General features: G+C 31.3%; 1 protein-coding gene across 1 annotated transcript in view; it reads right to left on the reverse strand.

The window, feature by feature from the left end:
- Positions 1-24565, reverse strand: part of LOC134726423 (uncharacterized) — a 159751-nt gene that overhangs the window by 114418 nt on the left and 20768 nt on the right. The window contains exons 19-42 of the mRNA XM_063590826.1: positions 24227-24355; positions 23829-23908; positions 21886-22129; positions 20571-20780; positions 19827-19946; positions 19071-19214; positions 18208-18387; positions 17771-17899; positions 16792-17130; positions 15070-15255; positions 14368-14505; positions 13664-13978; positions 13031-13219; positions 12541-12672; positions 11711-11899; positions 11255-11389; positions 10074-10271; positions 7193-7312; positions 6507-6722; positions 6059-6190; positions 4694-5011; positions 3601-3789; positions 2853-2984; positions 382-573 (exon numbers count right to left, since the gene is read on the reverse strand). Of these exons, the coding sequence (XP_063446896.1) occupies positions 382-573; positions 2853-2984; positions 3601-3789; positions 4694-5011; positions 6059-6190; positions 6507-6722; positions 7193-7312; positions 10074-10271; positions 11255-11389; positions 11711-11899; positions 12541-12672; positions 13031-13219; positions 13664-13978; positions 14368-14505; positions 15070-15255; positions 16792-17130; positions 17771-17899; positions 18208-18387; positions 19071-19214; positions 19827-19946; positions 20571-20780; positions 21886-22129; positions 23829-23908; positions 24227-24355 (4356 nt within the window). The remainder of the gene's footprint in view (positions 1-381; positions 574-2852; positions 2985-3600; positions 3790-4693; positions 5012-6058; positions 6191-6506; positions 6723-7192; positions 7313-10073; positions 10272-11254; positions 11390-11710; positions 11900-12540; positions 12673-13030; positions 13220-13663; positions 13979-14367; positions 14506-15069; positions 15256-16791; positions 17131-17770; positions 17900-18207; positions 18388-19070; positions 19215-19826; positions 19947-20570; positions 20781-21885; positions 22130-23828; positions 23909-24226; positions 24356-24565) is intronic.

Here is a 24565-nt window from a genome sequence, read left to right on the forward strand (position 1 = left end):
TTTTTTGTATCATCTATATTAAAGTAAATGCATATTTTGTCATCATTCACTAACAAGAATGTGTCCACAGTACACAGATTCCCTACTCGCACTATCATTTTCTATGTTTACTGGAATGTGAAATTGGAATAAATTCTAATTTGGCATTAAAATTAGAATGATCTTATCAAAGGGAACATGTATACTAAGTTTAAGTTGATTGGACTTCAACAACAAACGAACGGATGAACGAACGGACGCACAGACCAGAAAACATAATGTCCCTCTACTATCGTAGGTGGGGCATAAAAATTACTGTTAACGTCATTTGGCAAGAATTTTTATCGTTATTTGTCATGTAGACCCCAAACCCCCACCTTACAACCTTTTTTTTATACTCACGTCAGTGTCTGCATCATTGAATGTAACTATCTGAACGTTTTCTGACGGGGTTGCAGTCTCGGGAACCAGAACATTAAACTCTGATTGAGTAGGTACTGGTGCATATTTATTGCGTAATACAATTATATTAATTGTTGCATTCTGGGAGGAAACTCTACTTGGTGTTCCCTCGTCATATGCCTGTACAAACATCTGAAAACCACAAAATACACAAAGTTAATTTTCGTGTTTTATATTCTAATTAGTTGTTTTTAAGATTTCTCAATTACTGAGGACTATCTATGAGAATACATAGATATTTTTTTGGGGGGCATTTTTAGTTCTAGAGTTGATTTCACAAAGATACTTATAAATAAGATTTATTGTAATTTTACTGAATTGTTCGTGTTTGGTTTTTTTTGTGAAACCAACTCTTGTTATTTATATTCATACCAGTCTTTTGTTATTTTGAAATAAAGTTACTTAGCTAACATCTATAAATAAGAATATGAATAAGAATTATAATATTTTATTATTCCAATCAAGGGCCCTTGATGGGCAGCATAACATGTACACATAAAACAATACATCACATACCTGCCAACTTTTGAAAATGCCCATGGGGGTTTTAGCGCGCGACAACAATTTCAAAGGTTAAAATTCTTTGCGACGACTATTTTGCGCGTGCTGTTTTGTACTAGTCACGAAAAAGTGTCATATTTGCATGATTTGTAAGATGAGCTTACATGTACATCCCTTTTTCTTAAGTTTATTTGCAGGATTCTAGTTATTATATCAGCAGAAAATATGAACATGTAGCTGTAAGACCAGGAATTATTTTCATGTGTAAGGATACTAAATAGTTGTTGACTTTTCCAATTTAAATTTATACACAAAGAAGAACCTTTATCAGGTTGGGAACAAGACATAGGGATCCCCCCTCAATGTTAGGACATTACAAACCAATTTTTAAGTACAAATGAGTACACATTCATATTATTTGAAGAAACTTTTCCCAAAGAACTATACATCTTATGATCTATCTGGTATTATATGGTCAACACATGTCCAAGAATTTTGATATGTTCTTGGCCTTATATCCTCTTTATTATCCAAAATAATAGGACTCTTCATTTAGGAAAGCTGTTCCAAATATAATGTTAGAATTTCCCATTTTTAAGTTAATAAATCTACATTTTTCTATTTTATTTTCAACGAGAGTGACCCCTTGACTAAGGGTAGTCCCTCATGTTGATGTGTTGGGGGGGGGAGGTGTATGTGAAAAATAATGAATAGTACATTATACTTTAAATGATTGAACAAAGTGTGATTGAATACATAAATAAAATTATGTTACAGCAAGTGAACATGCAATGTCAATAAATTAGTGAATACACTACTATTTATTATATTCATGGTAGTACTGCATCATTGAAGTTTGTCAATCAGCCATGCTTTTATTCTTATTCTGTGTAAGAACCTCCTTGCAGTTGAAAAATCATTTGCCATGTTCACGTTTTTACAATATATTCTGACCAACAAACAGAGGAAAACAACACAAGTTCAATATCTAGCATGTTAAAACAATCTTGAGAGAAAACGTTTTTGATTGGCTGATTAATTTGATCATGAGAAACACAAAATTTGATTGGCTGAACACGAATTTCCTCCATTGGACACAGTTCAAAATCGGGAACAACAATATTTTTCGTGTAGATTTTCACCAAATCGTGTTTTAGAGGGTTTTTCAGGAACACGATCGTGCAATCGTGACAAAGGGTCAAAATCGTGTAGTACACGCCTAAATCGTGAAAGTTGGCAGGTATGACATCATGATTTGTAACAGAAAAATATTTTTATATATTAAAATGAAATATTAAAAAGTTCAGCCAGATAATAAACAAGGTTTAAGTAAACAGCATTACTAGGGCCCCTTATTGGGGTGTCAAAGTAATCATATACATTGTATCACAATCTTTTTGCCAATATAATCAAATAATCATTAATCATTATTTTCAAACAAGATAATCAAATAATCATAAAATATTGGTCTATTGATCAAATAATCATAAAATATTGGTCTATTAATCAAATAATCATAAAATATTGGTCTATTAATCAAACAATCATAAAATATTTTGTGTATTACAGCTAACTTCCTAATGCATGTACAGCAAAACTTTGGTTGACTTGCTTGCTTTGCTTGTGAAATTGTTTATACAAGCTTTGTTAATAAGATTGACATCTTTAAACAATATGTATAGGCATAGTTTTACCTGTATGTATTATATTTGAATTTAATTGGGTGTTATCCTAATGATTATACAATATAAAAACAAAGCAAGCAAGCTAACTAAAGTCTTGCTCTACATGCTTTAGAAAATTAGCTGTAATCAAATAATCATAAAATATTTTGTGTATTAATCAAATAATCACTATAAAAACAGCCAAGTAATCACATAATCAAAATCCCCATGAGTGGGCCCCATTACCTGGAAATTCGTTTGGTTGTCCAACTGTAATGACCTCTTGACATACACATCTCCTGTGTCAGCATTTATTCCAAAGTACTGATTTGTCTTTGTATCAGCAAACGCTCTGTATTTTATCGTCTTGTGAGGAGCCTGCAAAAAATTTAACAGAGATTTTACTTTGGAAATTAATAAAATAGTTTTTTTTTAATTATTTCAGTTTTACTAGTCTTTATTGAATTCTATAACACTAATTTTCACTTAGAAGTCCAGTATATTCAATCAAACAAGTATATCTTCTTTTTGTGTGTGGAATAATTGAAGATTGAAAATAATGAACTATATGAAACTCAGTAATTCAAAGAAGAAGATGTATTTTGGGGCGTATTTTGCACTTATAATTCAGTGAAAATTAAAATCATAAATTTTGTTTTGGATCTTAATCTATCAAAAGCATATAAGCAAGACAATACTAAACAAAAACAACAGACTACAAAATGGTATAAGCAACATGGGCCATCCATACCTTCTAAATGGCAAAAAAATCATTTAAACCAATTTTTACCTTCATTTTGACATGAGAAACAAAGACTGATTCAGAATAGCCAATGTCCGCTTTAGGTTAACAGAGAGGTTCCATATTATTTATATTACCAAGGGGCATAAATCCAGTAAAAACATTAAATGAAAAGAAAGAGAGGGAAGCACATCAGCATTTCTTTATTCCATGTTCCATTTCAAAGTAAGGGGATATTCTAAAAGTACCTACCTGAGAATCTGCATCAGTTGCATTAACTCTTATAATGGCTAAACCAAGTTCTTGTGTTTCTGGAATTCTGACATTTATAACAGTAGGATCTCCGAGGACAGGAGCTTGAAGATTTCTCTCTACTGTTACCGTGACAACAGTTGTGTTACCCATTGGTGGAGATCCATTGTCGTATGCTCTGACCCTCACCTATAAAAAATACTCAATTTGTTTAAAACTTTACAAATAATTGTGTCTGATTAAAATATGGTTTTAACTAGATGTGTCAAAGCGACACGAATGGCCCCGTCCCAAAAACTTGAAAAATCTGCAATTTCAATAACACATGTGGACACAAACATGATGGTAGTCTCACATATCAAAAATCAGATCAAAATCTGGAGGCGGATAGAAAAATATTTCGTATAACTATGATTTTCAATAATTTATCAAAGTCCAAAGCCTGTAATTTCAGCAAAAATTAGCAATGCGGAATGAAACTTATACTTGATCTGTAAGTCATCATGGTTAACTCACATACCACAAATCAGCCCAATATCTGAAGGCATTTAGAAAAAAAGTCTGTATAACTGTGATTTCAACAATTTTTCAAAGTCCAAAGCCTGTAATTTTGCCAAAAAATTAGTGGAGTGGAACGAAACTCAAACTTGATCTGTAACTCATCATGGTTAACTCACATACCAAAAATCAGCCTAATATTTGAAGGCGTTTAGAAAAAAACTCTGTATATAATGGTTTGTTGCGGAATGACAGAATGACGGGATTACGGAATATTAGAATTACGGATTTCTTTATTTTAGACAAGGGTAAAACTATATGGCACTGACAACTTCGTTGGGGGCCATAAAAATTGTTACATTTTTTCTTTACCTGTATACTTTTTCTGCCCATATGTAGATAATATAATAGAATATCCTGGTTTAACATATCAATTGGTTTCCCTAACTAATATAGCATTATCAAAATACAGCATACTACAAGTAAAACAAGGATAAGAAATGATCACTTTGAGTCTCTCGGAACAGCTAGATACTATCAAGCTACTCAATAATATATTCCAGTTGATAAAAGAATAATACCAAAAAAAACTTACGTAAAAGATTTCATCATTAATACCAGCAAGAGAAGCTCTAACTTGGATCAATCCTGTGTTTTCGTTTATCTTAAAGTAAGCAGGAGCCTTATCATCTCCGATAATCTCGTACTTCACCACATTGAAAACTTGGTCAGGATCTACGGCACGGACGGGAATAACATTGGCATTGATACCAGATGTTTCTGGAATGTTCTGTTTGTAAGTTGCACTCTCCCACTGTGGGGCATTATTGTTCCTAATAACATTGATTGTAACAGTTCCAGTATTAGAATCTCTCCTTGGCGGAGAACCACCATCTTCAACAATCAAGGTTGCCTACAAAAACAATTATTATCATTATTTTTATCATTCCTGTCAAGTATTTCTAGTTTAGTTTGGGCTTATACTGATGTCTCGGGATGATACGACATATGATACGGATTTTGCCATGTATTATACGCTTTATCATATATTTCAACAGAAGAGTATAATATTTTATGAACTGTTTTCTGATCCATAGCACTGGGTTACCTTCAGTTCTACTTGTTTCAAAGGCCTAAAAGAACTGCTCAATTATTCGAAGCACCATAGTTACCTTACAATTTGTGTGCTGCTGTTTTAAAAAATATTTTGTTTATTATTGTATTTATCTGTGTGTTTTGTATTTTTTATAGATGCATTTAGTGTGCCAAAAAATATGAAAACTTGACGTTCGTGACGTCACATACAAAACAATGACGTCATCTATTTTGAGGAAAATTTTTCTTGAGCAAAAAAAAAATAAAACTGACTACAGTATGTAAAAAAAAAAAAAAAAAAAAAAAAGTAGGGGTGTGATAAAGGGTAGGGGTGCGATAAAGGGTAGGGGTGTGATAAAGGGTATGCGATAAAGGGTGCGCATCAAAGTTGCGCGATATGGATTAAACAGCAGGCTATTTATCGCATATGCAAAACTACTGTATTTACTACTAAACATATGATAATATAGTGTTATTAACTGTTTGTTTCTGTATTTGCAGTTATAGATTCAAGGTTTGCTGTATTGAACCTGAGACTTGAAGTGAAATAACCTTCTTGTGTTGACAATTTTGATGTTCACCATAATTATTTATTGTTGTATGACCACAGAGGAGTTTTTATTTCACTGGGAAATCATGGTAATTCAATGCAATCAATGTAATAAATAAAGATATTGACTTAGAGAACTTTACTTTAGATAATTTCAAATAATATTAATGCTTTTTCCATACAAATATCTGGTATAGAATAGATCTTTGAAAAATTGAATTTAAACATTTTCTTGAAATATTTTTCACTTGAAAACTTGACTATTATTTTTTTACATAGAATATTTTTCATGTAAGTTATGAGTGAATTACTTACAATATATTGAAGATCATTCTCTTGTAGTAAAGACTTCTTCAATGTTATGATCCCTGTGTCTTGGTTGATAGTAAACAAATCTGTTGCTTTTCCTTGTCCAGTCAGAGAGAACACTAACTTATTGAAAGGATCCTGAAAACAGAAAATGATGACAAAGTACACATATTTAATTTAATTTGTACTTTTTGTTTTGGTAAAATTAAATTCAAAATGATATGAGAGGTGTTTACAACCTAAAAGAATATTTTTTTAATTCTTTTACTTAGCTTATTTTCAAATCCAGTCAACTGCTTGGTAAATCCCCTGAGTACAGACTTATAATTACAGCGACATTAAAAGTTCTATAACCCATGATACTTACAGTGAGATCATTATCATTTAATGCAGGGTTGCCCCTGCATTAAACAAATTAAGCGACTCCCAAAGTTCTATAACCCATGATACTTACAGTGAGATCATTATCACTAGCCTCTGCATTAAACACAACATAGTTGAAATCGATATCTTCATTAATTTCCACGGTTGTTCGGTAATTTGTTCCAGCTCCTGGAGATGTCATAGTAGGGTCGTTCAGGTTACTGTCTACATTCAATGTCAAAATGGCATAAATAGATTTCCTTGGGACACCAGAAGTTCCAACGGCATCTGTAGCCATAATTGTCAACTAAAAAAGAAAGTCAGAACATTGTAATAATAAAATTAATGTAAATTGATTGCTTTTTATATGTTTTAAATTTATAAAAAATATGTATTTTTATTTTTTTTTTTCCTTCAGTGGTCTGGCTGAGTTAATTCACATTCTTCCATGCACATTACCCCTTAAAAAAATCTATTAAATATATAACATCTTGTTTTCCTTTTATTCATCATTAAGACATCAAGCCAACAATGCACAATTATTCACAGAGGTCGGCTTACTATGTGCAACAAAAGATATAAAGTGTTTATCAAATATTTTTATCACAAAATCTGCCAAAGTCAAGAAAATTTGTCAATAAATTTAACTGAGACCTATATATAAAAACAAGACACTAATTTCTTTGTGACTGTCATTATCAACAAGTGCAAAATTTACACATTTTGGAGATATTTGATATTCAACTTACAATTACAACTATAAAATAATATACCTACATCATACTTAGCTTTTGTCATACTTCTGAGCAGTCTTATTTCCCCAGTGCTAGGGTTCATCTGGAATTCATTTTCTGCATCACCTCCAACAATTGCATACTCTATTTGGTTGAATGGAGGCTACAAATAAGATACAAATCATATTATAATTTAACCAGATGCTCCGCAGGGCGTAGCTTTATACGACCGCAGAGGTTGAACCCTGAACGGTTGGGGCAAGCATGGACACAACATTCAAGCTGGATTCCGCTCTAAATTTGGATTGTGATTAAATAGTTGACACAGCATAGGTTTCTGACACAGAATGAATGTATTCAAATGAACTTAAAATTTTTGTTTTCTCTTAGAGCAATTCACTATGCTGTTGAATATTAATCCTCTCAAAAAAATGTTTGAAGAAATTTTCTTTTTATTTATGAAATTTCAAATGAGAAAAATTGAACCCAATTTTTTAATCACATCCCCCTTTCCCTTATTCAACTAACTAATTTCAATTAAAATATTCTAATGGAGTTTGCAACAATTACTACTCATTTAAATACATCATAAAATATTAAGATGTAAAAAAACTGCTTGTTATCACTGAATGGTAAAGATTATTTAAATTTATCAGTTGGTAGTAAAAAGTGAATATACATTGTATATTGTATATAACAAAGATTTAAGTTGATTCTGGACAAAGAAAGATAACTCCAATTAAAAAAAATTCTTGCAGATATTTCTTGCTTACTATACTGGACAAAGAAAGATAACTCTTAATTAAAAAAAAATTTGCTATTTCACAATATTGTGAAATTAGATATTTCTTGCCATTGCACAATACTGTGCAATTGAAAAGACTTGCTATTGCACAATACTTAATATAATAATTTTAGATCCTGATTTGGACCAACTTGAAAACTGGGCCCATAATCAAAAATCTAAGTACATGTTTAGATTCAGCATATAAAAGAGGCCCAAGAATTTAATTTTTGTTAAAATCAAACTTAGTTTAATTTTGGACCCTTTGCACTTTAATTTAGACCAATTTTAAAACTGGACCAAAAATTAAGAATCTACATACACAGTTAGATTTGGCATATCAAAGAACCCCAATTATTCAGTTTTTGATGAAATCAAACAATGTTTAATTTTGGACCTCGATTTGGGCCAACTTGAAAACTGGGCCAATAATCAAAAATCTAAGTACATTTTTAGATTCAGCATATCAAAGAACCCCAAGGTTTCATTTTTTGTTAAAATCAAACTAAGTTTAATTTTGGACCCTTTGGACCTTAATGTAGACCAATTTGAAAACGGGACCAAAAATTAAGAATCTACATACACAGTTAGATTCGGCATATTAAAGAACCCCAATTATTCAATTTTGATGAAATCAAACAAAGTTTAATTTTGGACCCTTTGGGCCCCTTTTTCCTTAACTGTTGGGACCAAAACTCCCAAAATCAATACAAACCTTCCTTTTATAGTCATAAACCTTGTGTTTAAATTTCATAGATTTCTATTTACTTATACTAACGCTATGGTGCGAAAACCAAGAAAAATGCTTATTTGGGTCCCTTTTTGGCCCCTAATTCCTAAACTGTTGGGACTGAAAACTCCCAAAATCAATACCAACCTTCCTTTTGTGGTCATAAATATTGTGTTTAAATTTCATTGATTTCTATTTACTTTAACTAAAGTTATTGTGCGAAAACCAAGAATAATGCTTATTTGGGCCCTTTTTTGGCCCCTAATTCCTAAACTGTTGAAACCAAAACTCCCAAAATCAATCCCAACCTTTCTTTTGTGGTCATAAACCTTGTGTCAAAATTTTATAGATTTCTATTAACTTAAACTAAAGTTATAGTGCGAAAACCAAGAAAATGCTTATTTGGGCCCTTTTTGGCCCCTAATTCCTAAAATGTTGGGACCAAAACTCCCAAAATCAATACCAGCCTTCCTTTTATGGTCATAAACCTTGTGTTAAAATTTCATAGATTTCTATTCACTTTTACTAAAGTTAGAGTGCGAAAACTAAAAGTATTCGGACGACGACGACGACGACGACGACGCCAACGTGATAGCAATATACGACGAAATTTTTTTCAAAATTTGCGGTCGTATAAAAAGTATACCTATAGCAAAATTACTATCACAGAAGAAAAAAAAAGATAGTTTTTTGACAACAAAACCATACAAAAAGACAATTAAATGAGTAGTAATTCCTACAGTCAGAGTGACAGTTTTATCAAATTACTATACAAAAAGTAAAAATCAATGAATAGTTCCCTACTTCATAGTTAATTACAATATGACTGTCACAGTTGGACACAGTTAAATATAAAACTCTTTTCGAAAGACAAAGAAATATCTCAAACAACATCTTGAGGGACACAACAAATATATAAACTTGGTGATGATAACACTCATTGTTGAATATACTTACACCAACTTAACAATTACTATCCACACTAATCTGTGTCCACACTTGTAGTTTATTACAACGTATTAAAAGAAGTGAAAAATTTTTTTTTACTTTTTGTTTTGATTATTACTGAAATTTTTACCCAACACTTTCACTAAAATTAATTTGGCTCGTTTAATTTACATAAAAGTTTGACAATGTATTTACTTTGACCCTTTAACAAAAATATAAAAATTTCATAAATTTTAAATCAACGTTTTGTCAGAAAAATTACACTGGTTATATAGCAGTTTGAGAAAAGCCAATTTTGATCATTGAGAAGCTTGATATTCCCTTTACAACACAATGTAATTAAAACGTTTAGCTGACTTTACAGAGTTATCTCCCTGTAGTGTTAGGTACCACCTTAAACTTTAACGAATAAAGAAATGAAGGAAACCCATTCAGACCCTCACATAAGACCTTGACACTTACTGTGCTATCAGCATCTGTAGCAGTTACATTTCTGACCAAGTAATTATTTCCAGAGTTACGAGGCACGGAAATAGTGGCAGGCAAATTCTGGAAAATTGGTGGATTGTTGTTTCTATTCACTTTGATGGTAATCGTAGCAACCTGTGCTGACTGTAACTGATTTGGTGGTGATCCTCCGTCAGTAGCTCTAACTGTTAACTAAGGGACAAAAATTAAAAGTAAGTATTATAAAAAAAATTCAGGAAATCATAACGTACTAATATGTACTACTGTGGAATCATTATAATTCTTGGAATATTTATTTTTGGTGTGATTCCATCAATCTATTAAAATTTTATTCACATTTTTTGTAATAAATCAAACAATAATGAAAAGTTGTAATATGTTCTTTATCAATCCTTAAATATAATCCTAAAAGTGCAGGTTATATCTTAAAAGAATTCAGCTACTGTGAAATATTGAGTAACTGCATAATAATGTGAAATCCCTTTTGTGATTTAAAAGTAAGCAGGACACAAGAAATTCCACAAACATGTAACATTAACCTTCAAATATTCAAAATATGAAACTAGTTGCCAGAGTATAACATCCTTTCAAAGTTTGTAAAAGTTGTCACATAACAACAAAAAAATACCCAAACAATTTTCTATGGAAAATGACTGTACCAAGTCATTAATATGACAGTTGTTTTTCAATCATTCTATAGGTTTGTTAAATTTGATTCTGGGTGTCCCCTTTTAAATTATCTTGGAGTTTTAATTGTTTGTTATACTTTTTTATCCAAGTATGTAATTTTGAATCATTTAGCTTATTTAAATAACTGTCTTATGAGAATGGAAATGGGAAATTGGTCAAAGAGACAGCTCGACCAAAGGGCAGATAAAAGTTGGTAGGCCACCAATGGGTCATCAAGGGGGTCTCATTGCTTTGAGGGGTTCTGATCGTGGATCCCGCTAACTGTTTTGTCAGATTCCTGTATCCCACATACACTCAGTGTGTAAGCAGTTCTCATTTTTTTTGTAACTTCCTGTGTCCCACTAGACTTCATTTCCCATTTTCATGGCACAATAATTTGACTTTCACGTGTCACACATACAAAAAATCGTAAATCCCAGGTCATGCTTAGACCCCAATGAGACCCACCTTCAACGTAGCAAGAATATATACTTGAATATACTTACAGTATAATCAGCCCTAGCAGGGTCTTCATACAATGGTTTACTGACAGATACTACCCCTGTCTGACTGTTAACAGTGAAGTATGAGGTAGCTAGACCAGATCCTGTGGCAGTGTATGTCACTGTATTATATGGAGCCTGAAAAAAAAATTGAAACTTTCTTCATAAGAATTAAATTTTATGCTTCTTTAATAGCTTTTGCTAATGAAAAATGTTAAATATTTGGTTTTAAAATTCATAGGTCGCTATTACAAGACCAATGGCTTGTTTCAAAAAACATCTCACAATAAAAAACTGACCGTTATTTATACTGAAATGCTCATGACTTATAAAAATTAATGTCTTAGGATTTTTATGGAAAAATACAAATGAGTCCAAGGCACTCTCTAAAGCAGATAATTGAATAAAATGTCCAATATCAAACCCAAATTGTTATATGATTCTTTTAAAATTTCTTACAGAATTATCCAAATCTGTTGCAATGACAGCAACTCCAATTCCAGTTCCGACTTGATGGTCTTCTCGTATTTCTGCTGTATAAGTCAAGGGGGCGAACTGCGGTGGATTGAGGTTCCTTTGGACTGTCAGAGTAAACACTTCAGTGTCAGATAAAGCAGGAAAACCATTATCAGTGGCTCTTACAAATATCTACAATGAAGGGAAAATAATTCTACATCTCAAATGTCAGAAAGATACGAAAGAAAATAGATTTTTAAGTTTAAATGCAAACAATCATTTTATTGAGAAATAATTGTTAAATTGGTTCCATTTGTTTTTAATTAACGTTTCTTAAATTATTTTGTCAGACTTTGGCAGTAGAAAAAAATTGTTAGATCTATTGTATGCATTCAGTGTACTCTTAAGATGTGAAAGATAATGATAAAACTCCTGGATTGGTTACAATATGCATGTAGTAAAGCATGACATGAAAAAAAACGCATTTAATTTCTTTTGTCTGCCTTAAGAATGCTGTGAAAATAGAGCAGACTATAAGTTATGAGATGTTTTCATCAAAAACTGTGTATACTTTTGCCCAAATATTGGTACATTTAATCCTTTTCAGAGTTGCAATTGCTTGTGGCATCACAAAATCATTGTCTACACAGTATAATATATATTTACTTCTTTTAGTACAATAAAAACATAAAACATGCTATATAAATAATTGTTGATTTTTTACATTAATTTGATGGAGAGTTGTCTCATTGGCACTCATACCACATCTTCTTATTGATATTTGAATATATACCTTATTTTTACATCGTGTTCACTCATAGAAACCAACTTACCTGAAATGTAGTCTGTGTAGTGCCAGTCAAAGGCTGTCTCAATGTCACAGCACCAGATGTTGAATCAATAGAAAAGTAAGTAAAAGCTTCTGTTGGTCCGTAGATACTGTATGTTATCTGTTTAAATTCATCCTGTGAAATATAAATGAAAATACATTGATTTTTCCTGAGTTTAAATGCAATAATTAGACCAAGACAAACTTGTGAATTGAATAAGGCATGTTTTAGTATATTTTACGTTATTTTAACCTTATTGTTGTAATTGACAAGTTTTTTTTATCTATTCAATAATAATTATGGTTCATTATTATCCCAACTACAAGTGAACCACAAATTTAATGTTTAACAAATGACAAATTTTCTACAGGCTTTGTACACAGAAATCTACAAAAGCATGAAACCAAATATCCATGAAAATGCAAGTTTTCTTCAATCAACGAAAATTGATACCTACGAATATAAATGAATCCACAGTATGTCAAAGACTTACCCTTGTATCTGGGTCAATAGCTAACACTGTGAAGAGAGCATTATTAGAGACAGGTGCTGTTTCACTTATTGGACTCAGATTCTGTGCTTGTATAACAGGTGCTTGGTTCCTGATGACATTCACAGTGATAGTAGCTGTATTAGAACTGCTCCGGCTAGGGTCACCAAGATCATAAGCTTGAACTGATAGCTGTGAAGACAAATATAAAGTTTTAAACAGAACAATAAAACTCCTTGTGGGTGAAATATCTATTTTCATTTATGCACTGAAATATAATTTTTTTATGAAATGTACACTTGACAAAATTTACAAAGGTTATCAACATTCAGACATATTTTTCAAACTATCATTAAGGCCATAATTTAGAATTGTGGATGAGTGGTTGCATATAAAATGTAACCTGGTATTGTATTGTTTATATCTAAGGGTACTGGTCAATTTCTTACTAACCTGGTATCTTATAGATCAAAACTTATCGACCATCAGTCAATTCCATAATAACTTGGTACCTTATAAATCACCAGTTACCAATCACCTTATAGACATAGGGTTATTGACCACTTATGAATTTGCATACTAAACTGGTACCTAACAGATCTAAAGTTACTGATCACCATTCAACTCCATACTAACCTGGTAACTTATAGATCTAGGATTACTGGTGACCAGAGAATTCTTAACACTGACAACTCCTTGAGGTGTAATCTGGAAATGATCCAAATTGTTCAGCAGACGGTAATTGATTTGATTATTTGGTGGTCCTCTATCTGCATCATTTACACCAAAGTTTGCAGGATTAAGATTTATCGCTACACCAGTTTGCTGGGTTTCTAGAATTGTGGCTGTATGCGAGGTTATCACAAAGGACGGTGTTTGGAGATTTCGTAGAATTTTAATTGTTACATATGCATTGGCTGTCCTTGATCCATCTGATGCTTGTACAATAAACTGAAAAAAAAAGTATAAATTATAGAATAACTTTTCCAACAATTGGATTATACAAAAATATTCAATGAGTTACCAAACAACACATTTATTCATGAATAATCGATTTAAGTCATTAATTTTTGTATTCAACATAAACCATTAAGCTAGTGTTCTACATTCAAGAAACTGCAACCAAATAAAATGGGAATGGAAATAGGGAATATGTCAAAGAGACCACAACTGGTCCATAGATCAGATGAAGGCTGCAAAAACACACTTATCTTCCCTTTATCAAAATCAATTTACAAACACTAAACAAATTCTGTAGATACATGTAAGTACTATCCTGTTATAAATTATCATTTCTCATCCACATTTCTATAAATAAACATAGTCTAGAGTGCACATACATTGTAAAAAATAGAATTACTGCCGGCAAGGCCTGCTCTGACGTTGATTCTACCAGTGTTTGGTACAATACTAAAATATGTGTCAACCCCATGATCACTGCTAGCTGCTATTGAGTAAGTTATTGTTCTGAAAGATGCCTGAAAATAAAATACAATATAATATAACTTCTTAACTTCTTGCAATATTTATAATTTTGATCTTTAAAAACATATACATTTTTTATTAGCTTTACAATATTTTAAGTGTACAGCTTTAGAACAAAAAATACTCGGCCAATAAAATTAACATTGAGATTTTCTGTAAAAAATTTGGAATTGGTATCCCGATTATTTATATGTTTTTTTACAGAGCATATAAATATTACTAAAGAAAATGTTTCCAGAAAATTTTACATAATGTTCATATAAACAAATCTATTAACAACTATTTTACTTTTTATCTTTTGAGAGTTTTAGTTTTCTGTTAACCCTAAAATAACAGATGATATAACATATTTTCAAATGCATCTACAATGAAATCGTGCACAATGATTTTACATATTTAGATAAATATTTAAGTTGGACTTTTTGTATTCCTACTTGCTAAAATCATTAATTTAAACCCATGCATCAATAATCTTCCATTCTTCCAGTATCCTTACATTTCCCCTTTGTTTTTAAAATCAATGTCCTCATTTTTTAAACACAAACTTTTATAAATACCTCAGTATCTGCATCATTAGCTTGTACAGTCAACACTTCTTGGCCAATACTCAATGCCTCACTAATCTCTTTATAATAGGTCTGGTTGAAGAAAAGTGGTGCTGCCTGGTTTCTCTTAACATTGACGGTGACAACAAAATTCTGTGGAGGTGAGGCATTACCCCCATCTACTACTGCAACTGTTATCTGTAAAATAAATAATACTTTTAAATTCATCAGTCACTATATTATAAAAGCAAGCAAACCAACACCCAAAAACAAGATTTAGTTAACCACAAATTTAAATACAGTCGACTCTCGTTATCTCGAAGTCAGCCGGACCGGAGAAATATTTCGAGATACACATAGTTCGACTCAAACGAAAACCGGAAGTTTGACTGAACAAGGGACACAACTCTTGCTTAGCATGGTAAAGCTAAAAAAAATCAGGGTGAATATGGGAAGGGGATCGATATTCTGGTATCAGATCGATATATTTGTATGTCATGGTCTTTCGTTATTATAATAACATTGTTTTACTTATTCAATTGTTTCAGTTACAATTGTTTCCTATGGCTTTTATCCGAGAGAGTAATTTCCAATCGATAGTTTCGTTATTCAGGTCGTTTAAAGTTGACAAAATTGTTTATTCTCGGATACAAAAGACTTTAAAAAATTTAAATTCCTCTTCATTTTGTTTTATCTCACTCTTTCTTTTAATAAAAGAAAATACAAGATTAAAGACGCCGATTGAGTAATTTTTAGGTGATCATCAACGGAAGTGATAATCCTTACTTTATACACACCCAAGCTCATTAGTGTAAATCACAATTAATTGTTTTGTAAATATTTTAAATACTTTTTCATGAACATCAACAATGTATCACTAATTATTTATAAAAATTCTATTAAAGATAATCTTAGGTAAACACTCATGGAAACAGCATGTCATAAATCAATACAGTGGTCAGTGACTGGAAATTTAATTACATGTGTTTTGTCAGATAAACTCTTTAATCCATTTAAATGCCGGAGGTCATGTTTTGACATATGTGTATTAGTTCGAGATAAATAATGAATTTTGAATGCTTTTGTTAACCTTGGGATCGTAAATTTAGTTCGACTCATCCAAAATTTCGACACATCCAATTTCGACTCATCAGGAGTCGAATTACATACATTTATGTGGAACAAAGTTCGGGACCACGTGAAAACTTCGACTCATCCGAAATTTCGAGTCAACCGAGTTCGAGACAACGAGAGTTAACTGTATTATATACAATGTATTCAAACAAAAGTCATAAAACACATTTCTCAAGGTCTATCAGCTAAACTTGCCCCTTTCAAAAGAGTAGCAACAAAAGTTGTAAAATCAGAGATAATTTCAGAAAAGGGAAAGGTCAATTAAATCTCACAATATCAAAGGCTTACCTCTATTAACCAACTTGGTACAGGTATTTAACCCTCATATTTCTGACATGTTACAGGTATTTTTTAAAAGAAACAAAATCACATGTTTTCAAACAAGTGAGAGGTTTAGCTAGCTATAAAACCAGGTTTAATCCTTTATTTTACCACATAAGGCAATGCTTGTACCAGGTTAGGAATATGACAATTGTTTTCCATTCGTTTGATGTGCTTAAGCTTTTGTTTTGTCATTTGATAAGTGACTTTTGAATTCTAATTTTCATTGCATTTTTATTATTTGACTTTTTGCATAACATTTTTAGTGTATGAACTTACCGAGAAAGTATTGATGTTCTGATTATCAGCAGGAGACCTGATCAACTGTAAGTCAAACTCCTGGTTCCCACTCTGCTTCACTCCTCTGAAATAGCTCTGGGCTGTACTATCACCTACTATTGTGTAAGTTAATGTATTGTAAGGAGCCTGTGTATCAGCATCTGTTGCACGAATTCTAACCACAGATTCAAGTAGAGGCTTAGTTTCTAAGATTTCTACAGTAACAGCTGCCTGGTTGTTTTGTAATACCCACACTGGATCATGTAAATTACGTGTTACACTCACTGTCACGGTACCAGTAGCACTTAAACCAGGTGGGTCTGTTGCTATGACAGTCAACTAGAAAAAAATATTATATCTTGTTAAGACAAATTTGATTTAAAAAAACAAACAAAAGTCATTTATATAACATACATAGTTTTATTTATTCTTTCTAAAACTGGTCAAAAACTTTTTTCTTGAAACAAGTCTTACAGATTTTCAAAATATTTTATCTTTATTTTCTTTTTTCCTTTTTTTTTTTTTTTTTTTTTTTTATATCTTTCACAATTAAATGTATTTTATTTGAACCTCTTCTCATGATCACCCTAATAACCATACGTCTAATGCTAAACAGAACTTTTTTCTTGAAACAGTTGTTTATCTTAAGTGTTATCATAGTTTTATAACTAAGTTTATATCTAAACCTCTTTTATAACAATTTCAAAATACTGATATAGCTAATTTCCTAATGCTTGTAGAGGAAGACTTTCTTTTGTATAAACAATAGCTCAAGTATTGTAATTTTGATTGACATCTGCAAAACAATATAGATGGGCATAGTTAAACCTCTATATATTATATTTAAATTTGATTGGACATCATCCCAAATACTATTGTACCATATACAAACAAAGCAAGCAAGCTAACAAAAGTCTTAATCTACATGCTTCAGGAAATCAGCTCTAACAAATTTTTCCATGAACAAACTGATACTCACAATGTATGATGTGGAGTCATCACTTAATAGGCTATTCTGAAGCCTAAGCACACCTCCACTCTGTATTTGGAAAAGATTTGGTACACGATTGTCTGGTATTAAAGAGTAGGTCAAGGTGTTAAACTCAGTCTGAAAAAATAATTAATAATTCATAAATTTACATACTGTTAATCAACCAATTCTTCTTGAGCTATTTTTTTTTTGTGACTTGCACGAGTAGAAATCTAACGTGAATATTAATTGCTGTGAAACTTTAAAACTTGAATCTTTCCTGTAAACTGACAGAATTTTTAAATCCTTATTGCAATAAAAAATATCACAACCAGTTAACTTCATTGACTAAATACTCCAACAAAGTCTGAAGTCATAAATATTAATAGCATGAAGTGGTCTTACAATCGTTTAATATTGCAAAGAGCTCCAATGAAATTTCTCACCCTTATATCACTGTCAGTAGCCACAAATGTACCAATTGTACCGGTAGGTTGATTACTATTGATGTTTATCGTTGTAAAAGTTGGTGTAAAAACTGGTGCTGTATTTCTGATGACATTTACAGTTATCGTTGTTGATGCACTATTTGGAGAAGCTCCGCCATCTACAGCCGATACAGTAACCTGGTAGGAAAAAAGAATTCATTTAAAAATAGACGCGCTTCATACTAAAAATTTGTGCATGATCAACTTTTAATAACCAGTACAGCCAATTGCATTGAGTAAACTTCCCTTCTTTAAGAGTAGACTAATCCAACAGATAAACAATCTATCTGTCTGTTGGACTAGGCTACTTCAAAAGTAGGGTAGAGTGTCTGAACTAATAATGACCTCACAGTTCAGCTAACAAGCAAGCTAACCAAAGATATTACTTTTGCCTAGACACTCAATGAAATCAGCTGTAAAAAATTACAAAAAGGAGCATTCAATTCTTATAATTACATTTTTATGCTACAACCATGAAATTGAAGAGATAAATCATTAGTTAATTTTTTTAGGTCTTTTTAAAAAATGTCATGGAAAGCATGATCAGTCTTAGCTGTATTTTATAGGGAAATACAATTTGATATTGGAGTGCCTTGTGACTGTTATTAGCCAATCAAAAAAACAGATATAAAGAAATATATATGTAATGTAATTATTTTAAAAAGTCAAAGATTTATATAACGATTCTACCACTGCATTGAGTGTGATACATTATTTATCCACTCAAGACAGTTAAATTTTCAATTTTAAAACGTTAGGATTGCAGATGATTTTTTTTTAAGCCATTGATGCAGAAAGGGATAAATTGACAAAATACTCACTGTGTATTGAATGGCTGAATCACCAGTCAACGGTTGACTGATCACAAGTCTAGCTGGACTCTTTGGATCAATATAAAACAAGTTAGTGCCACTATTTGGTACAACACTGGCAATGCTTACGGTAACGTCATTGTTGGCAGAACCCTAAAATACATAATACTTTATTCAAGTACGATAATTATAATATTTTTACCTCATTGTGTAATCTATATAATTAATTTTAGAGGACTCAACAAATCAAGAAGAGTCAAGAACTGGGCCTAAATTTTCTAATTTTAAAATCAACTCAACCAATGGAATAGACTCAACTACAAGTTTAAACAACAAACATTTTTATACAACTGACAGGAATGTTACCAATTGTAGCAGTAATTGTCATTAATTCCTAAAGATCCATGGATTCAAAGGAAAGAAACTTTACAACTCCTTTCCCCTGAGTAAGAAATACAAGAATGTGTCCGTAGTACATGGATGCCCCATTCACACTTTCATTTCCTATGTTCAGTGGACTGTGAAATTGGGGTCAAAACTCAAATTTGGCTTACAAAATTAGAAATATCATATCATAGGGAACATGTGTACTAAGTTTCATTGCACTTCAACTTGAACAATCATTGCAATTAAATGGGAACACATAGTTGGAACCCCCTTTTTAAAAAAATGTCTGAATCCACCCCTGTAGTGATCCTTAATGGGGCATAAAAAGAAGATGTAGTGAGACTTACTCTGCCTGACTAATAAGAGAGAACTACTTACTGGAGGATCCCCATCAGTTGCAGTAATTCTGGCCAACTCACTGCCAACTCCAGCTGTTTCAAGTACGGTCGCAGTGCCAGATGGTGTTATAGTTATTACTGGTGTAAAATCATTCTGGTCCTGTTAAAAGATACATTTTTTTCATTTTAAGTTAAGTACTTATAGATTATTGTTGATCATCTCAACGAGAATGATTTTCGTGGTCAATTTCATGTCAATTTCGTTAGTAACGCCACATGGCCTCCTTAGTTTCTAGCGATCATTTTTCATCTCAAGCAAGAAACATGATATGAAAATTATCACAAAAAAAGATCAAAAGAAAAATGCACAAAATAGAGATAAACTAATATATCAATAAATACAATTTTTTTTCTTCAGTAAAATTCAGTATAACAGATGAAAAAATCTTGACCAACAAACACCTTAATTTGAGATATGCACTAATTAATTGACTTGATAAGGAACATATGTACTTAGAATTGAGATGTGACCAAAACTACCTTCAACTTTAAACTATCACATTTCAACTTTCAGTGAACATTGAAATCTGGGTCAAACCCAAATTTGTCATATATACTAAACAGTTCACTTTATAAGACCATGTGTATTAAATAAGTTTGAAGTTGATGTGAAGAAAAAAATCCAAAAGCAAACTTTAATCTACCTTAAACATGAACTGATCATAAAGACTGAAGGTCATTTTCAAAGACATAAAGTGTCAGAACTTTTATTTATAAAACTTACAACAACATCAACTGTGACTGTGGCAGTGGATGATAGTCCGCCTCCTTCACCTTGCTGGGTAGTAACAAGGAAAATGTACTGAGGGGTAGTCTCAAAGTCTAATGCTGCATTGGTTGTTATTCTCCCATTATTGGTAGCAATACTGAATGGAGCGAAATTTCCACTTAAAAATTTGTAAGTGATAGAATCTTGTGTGTCAGGATCCATTGCCTGAAAAAAATGAATAGAATAAATCAAGTATGTCTAGTCTACCTTTCTATACATTGATATAAAACTAGATGTGTAGAAACTACACAAATGGCCCTGACTCAAAAAGTTGAAAAAATAGCAATTTCAACAACACACGTGGACACAAACATGACGGTAGTCTCACATATAAAAAATCAGCCCAACATCTAAAGGCCCATAGAAAAAAAGTCTTTATAACTGTGTATATCAACAATTTATCAAAGTCCAAAACCCTTCATTTCTGCAAAAATCAGCAGAGCAGAACTGAACTTAAACTTGATCTGTAACTCATCATGGTTACCTGACATACCAAAATTCAGCCCAATATCTGAAGGCGTTAAGAAAAAAAGTCTGTTTACCTGAGATTTTCAACAATTTTTCAAAGTTTAAAGCCTGTAATTTCGGCAAAAATATGCAGAGTGGAACAATTCCTTAACTTGATCTGTTTCTCATCATGGTTAACTCATATACTAAAAATCAGCACAATATCTGAAGGCATTTATATAAAAAATGCGTAAACTATGATTTCCAACAATTTATCAAGGTCCAAAGCTCATAATTTTATCAAAAATTAGCTGAGCAGAACGAAAAAAAAGTTTAACTTTATCTGTATACGTAACACATGATAGTTAACTTACATTCCAAAACTCAGACCAATATCTGAAGGCGTTTTGAAATAGGCTGTATAACTGTGATTTTCAATAATATATCAAAGTCCAAAGCCCGTTATTTCTGCCAAACTAAGGAGAGCAGAACGAAACTTGATCTTTATCTCATGATAGTTAACTTACATACCAAAAATCACACCAATGTCTGAAGGCGTTTAGAAAATAACTCTGTATAATGGTTTGTTGCAGAATGACGCAATAACAGAATGACAGAATGACAGACAAAGGTAAAACTATATGGCCCGACAACTTTGTTGGGGGGCCATAAAAAAAAGAAATAATGTTTTTTATTGGTTCTTTTCTATGTAACTCTAAGTTTTAACCCTATAATAATTTAACTGTTAAATAATAACATGCATTTTTTTCACTAGCTGTAACTTGAGCAAATATAAATAATAACTTTGTGAGTTATAACTTACTGTAACTTGGACAACTAGTGAATTGACGGGAGCTGTTTCAGAGATAGTAGCTTGATAGTTCTCATTAGTAAACCTTGGAATCTCATCTTGAAGGTCGTTGACATTAATTCTTACAGTGGTGGTACCAATACGGGGATTAGCGCCCTGATCCGTTGCCTGGACAACAATTTCATGGAATTGTTTAGCTTCATAATCTAAAACAGCTACTGTAGTTATTTGTCCACTGTTTGCATTGATGGTGAATCTAGGAAATTAGAGAAACAATCATAGCATATTAATAGAATGATCACAGTAGTTTATTTTCCATGTTAGTTTGAACAGTATTTATCAACAAAAATTATGACAATAAAGTAGTCCAATGTTACATAAAAATCAAATATGGGATTCGATAAAAAGTTCGGTAAAACTATTTGAAATTTGTCTCCTGAAAAAATGATATATTTAACAGACAATATGATGTGTAACATAGTTTTCCATTTTTAATTGATATATATTATATATTAAATGTTTTAACAGAAACGTTTTATCTTTATTATCACTTAAAAATTTAATGAATATTCATATTGTAATTAGAAAAAAAAGTGGATGCCGCAAGAGGAACAAAAACTTGACACATTGGAAATGTGAGCTTTTTTTGTGTCATTAAAATTCAGTTTGTTGGTTTTCTAATTTGTCATATTTGGGCCTTTTATTGCCAAATATGCAGTTTTGTTGAAGGCTGTGCATTGACCTATAGTTGATTACATCCAGGTCATTTTAATTGATTGTTGTCTATTTGGCAATCATAACATATTACCGAATTTTCAAACAAGAGTAATCAAACTGCACTGAAGTACTTTTTTTCTGGCATTTGATCAGATGTAATTTGACTTAAGTACAGGCAACTTAAAATTAACAAACAATTTAAATTAGAATAAGAAATGTAACTAAAATATAATGTCAAATTTGCAAGCTAAGTTACCAGAGCATTAAAATTAAAGTTAGTTAATATTAGTTTTGACAGATATATTAGAAACTGCATAATATAACTGATGCTATTTTCCTACAAAAGATTTTGATTTTAATATCAAAATAGATGTTTTTGCTCTTGGTAAAAGTTAAAAACAAACTGGATAGCAAATAACTTATACTGAAAGAATTTTGTAACTGTCCTGGTCAATTAAGATTGAAGTTGAGTTTACCCACACAAGCAGGGTTTGAACTCAAAACCAAAGTGTTGACTGGCTAGTGATAGCAGTAGTACAACTACTTAGACCACCGAGGCCCTTAAAATAATAAATGACATGAAATTTTAAGTTTAAAAAGCAAAACAGTTAATTTGCTAATTTTTACAAAATACTCTAGAAAACACACAAAACAAGTTTAAACACATGAACTAAAATAATTATTACTATTTTCTGTTAAAACAAATAGCTATGTTAATTTTCAACATTAATACTTACATACTAAATTAAAACAAAAGAAGAAATGTATCAATATTTCTGTTTATCTTATACAGCACAAAAAACAATTCATTTCAATTGCACTAAATGTGAAAAAGCCCAATTTCGGAGAGAAAACTAATATTCCAAAAGCATGTGAATTATGAATTCAGTAACTTATGACAGATTTACTTGGACTAATGCTGTTGTTTTGACTAAACTTTTAAACAGATGTGCAAAAAGAGACATAAAGGTTGAAATTTTTTTTATTTTTTTTAAATATACTTCTTTTAAATGGATTAAACATTGCAGAAATATTTTCTATTGAATCAAAAATTCTGAAACCTTGGAACCATGATATGAACAAAACAATAAGCCAACAAAATTTTAACAAACCATAAAATTGATATCCACAATGAAAAGTACATCCACATTATGGCAAATATGTAAATATACAACCTTATTTTATCCATCTAAAATCTGTGTTGTACATAGAAGCTATTTTGTATTGTATATACTTACAAGTTAGCTGAATTGGTATTAGAATTTGGTGCTATGGAATACTGGATCTGTCCATTTGGACCAGCATCACTATCATTAGCCTGAAATATACAGGAAACCAGATAACCATTTATGATAACATTAACAGTACCATTTAGGCATTTTGATCAAATTACCTGTTTTTGTACTATCAAAATTGCAGGAACCAGTGCACACAAATATGCAATCCAAGAAAGGTATGTTGAATATTTCAGTATAAGTCAGAATAAGGTTTAGTTTTGACATGAAATTATTTTGCCACTTTCTTTAAAATTATGACAAAGAAGCCATTAATGCTTGAAATTGCAGAATTTAACTTAGAAAGCAATGGTGCTATAAATTAGTGGATACTATCAAGAAGTCAGTTAAATCATACTCACTTTAACTATTCCAACATTAGCAGGTGGTTGTAGACCCTCATTTACATTGAAGTTATATATACTATTATCGAAGACTGGTGTTATATCATTAACATCTGTTATAGTGATCTGTAGTGTGGCTGTAGCAGTCTAAAAAAATCATTCATAAATAATTCACTTTACAGAAACTTAAATGTAAACAATCGATTTATTTTTATTTTTTAAATCCTATTTGCAAGTGTTTTTTTTGCAATTTCAAAAAATGGGAGAATTCTGTAACTGAAATCATTTTACAATTTTCAAAAGTGCTTTTTTTCTCTTCTTTCATTCTGCTTTTTGTATGAAACCTGCAAGGTAAAA

This window comes from Mytilus trossulus, chromosome 7 (assembly GCF_036588685.1).
Source record: "Mytilus trossulus isolate FHL-02 chromosome 7, PNRI_Mtr1.1.1.hap1, whole genome shotgun sequence".
NCBI classification, from domain to species: Eukaryota; Metazoa; Mollusca; class Bivalvia; order Mytilida; family Mytilidae; genus Mytilus; species Mytilus trossulus.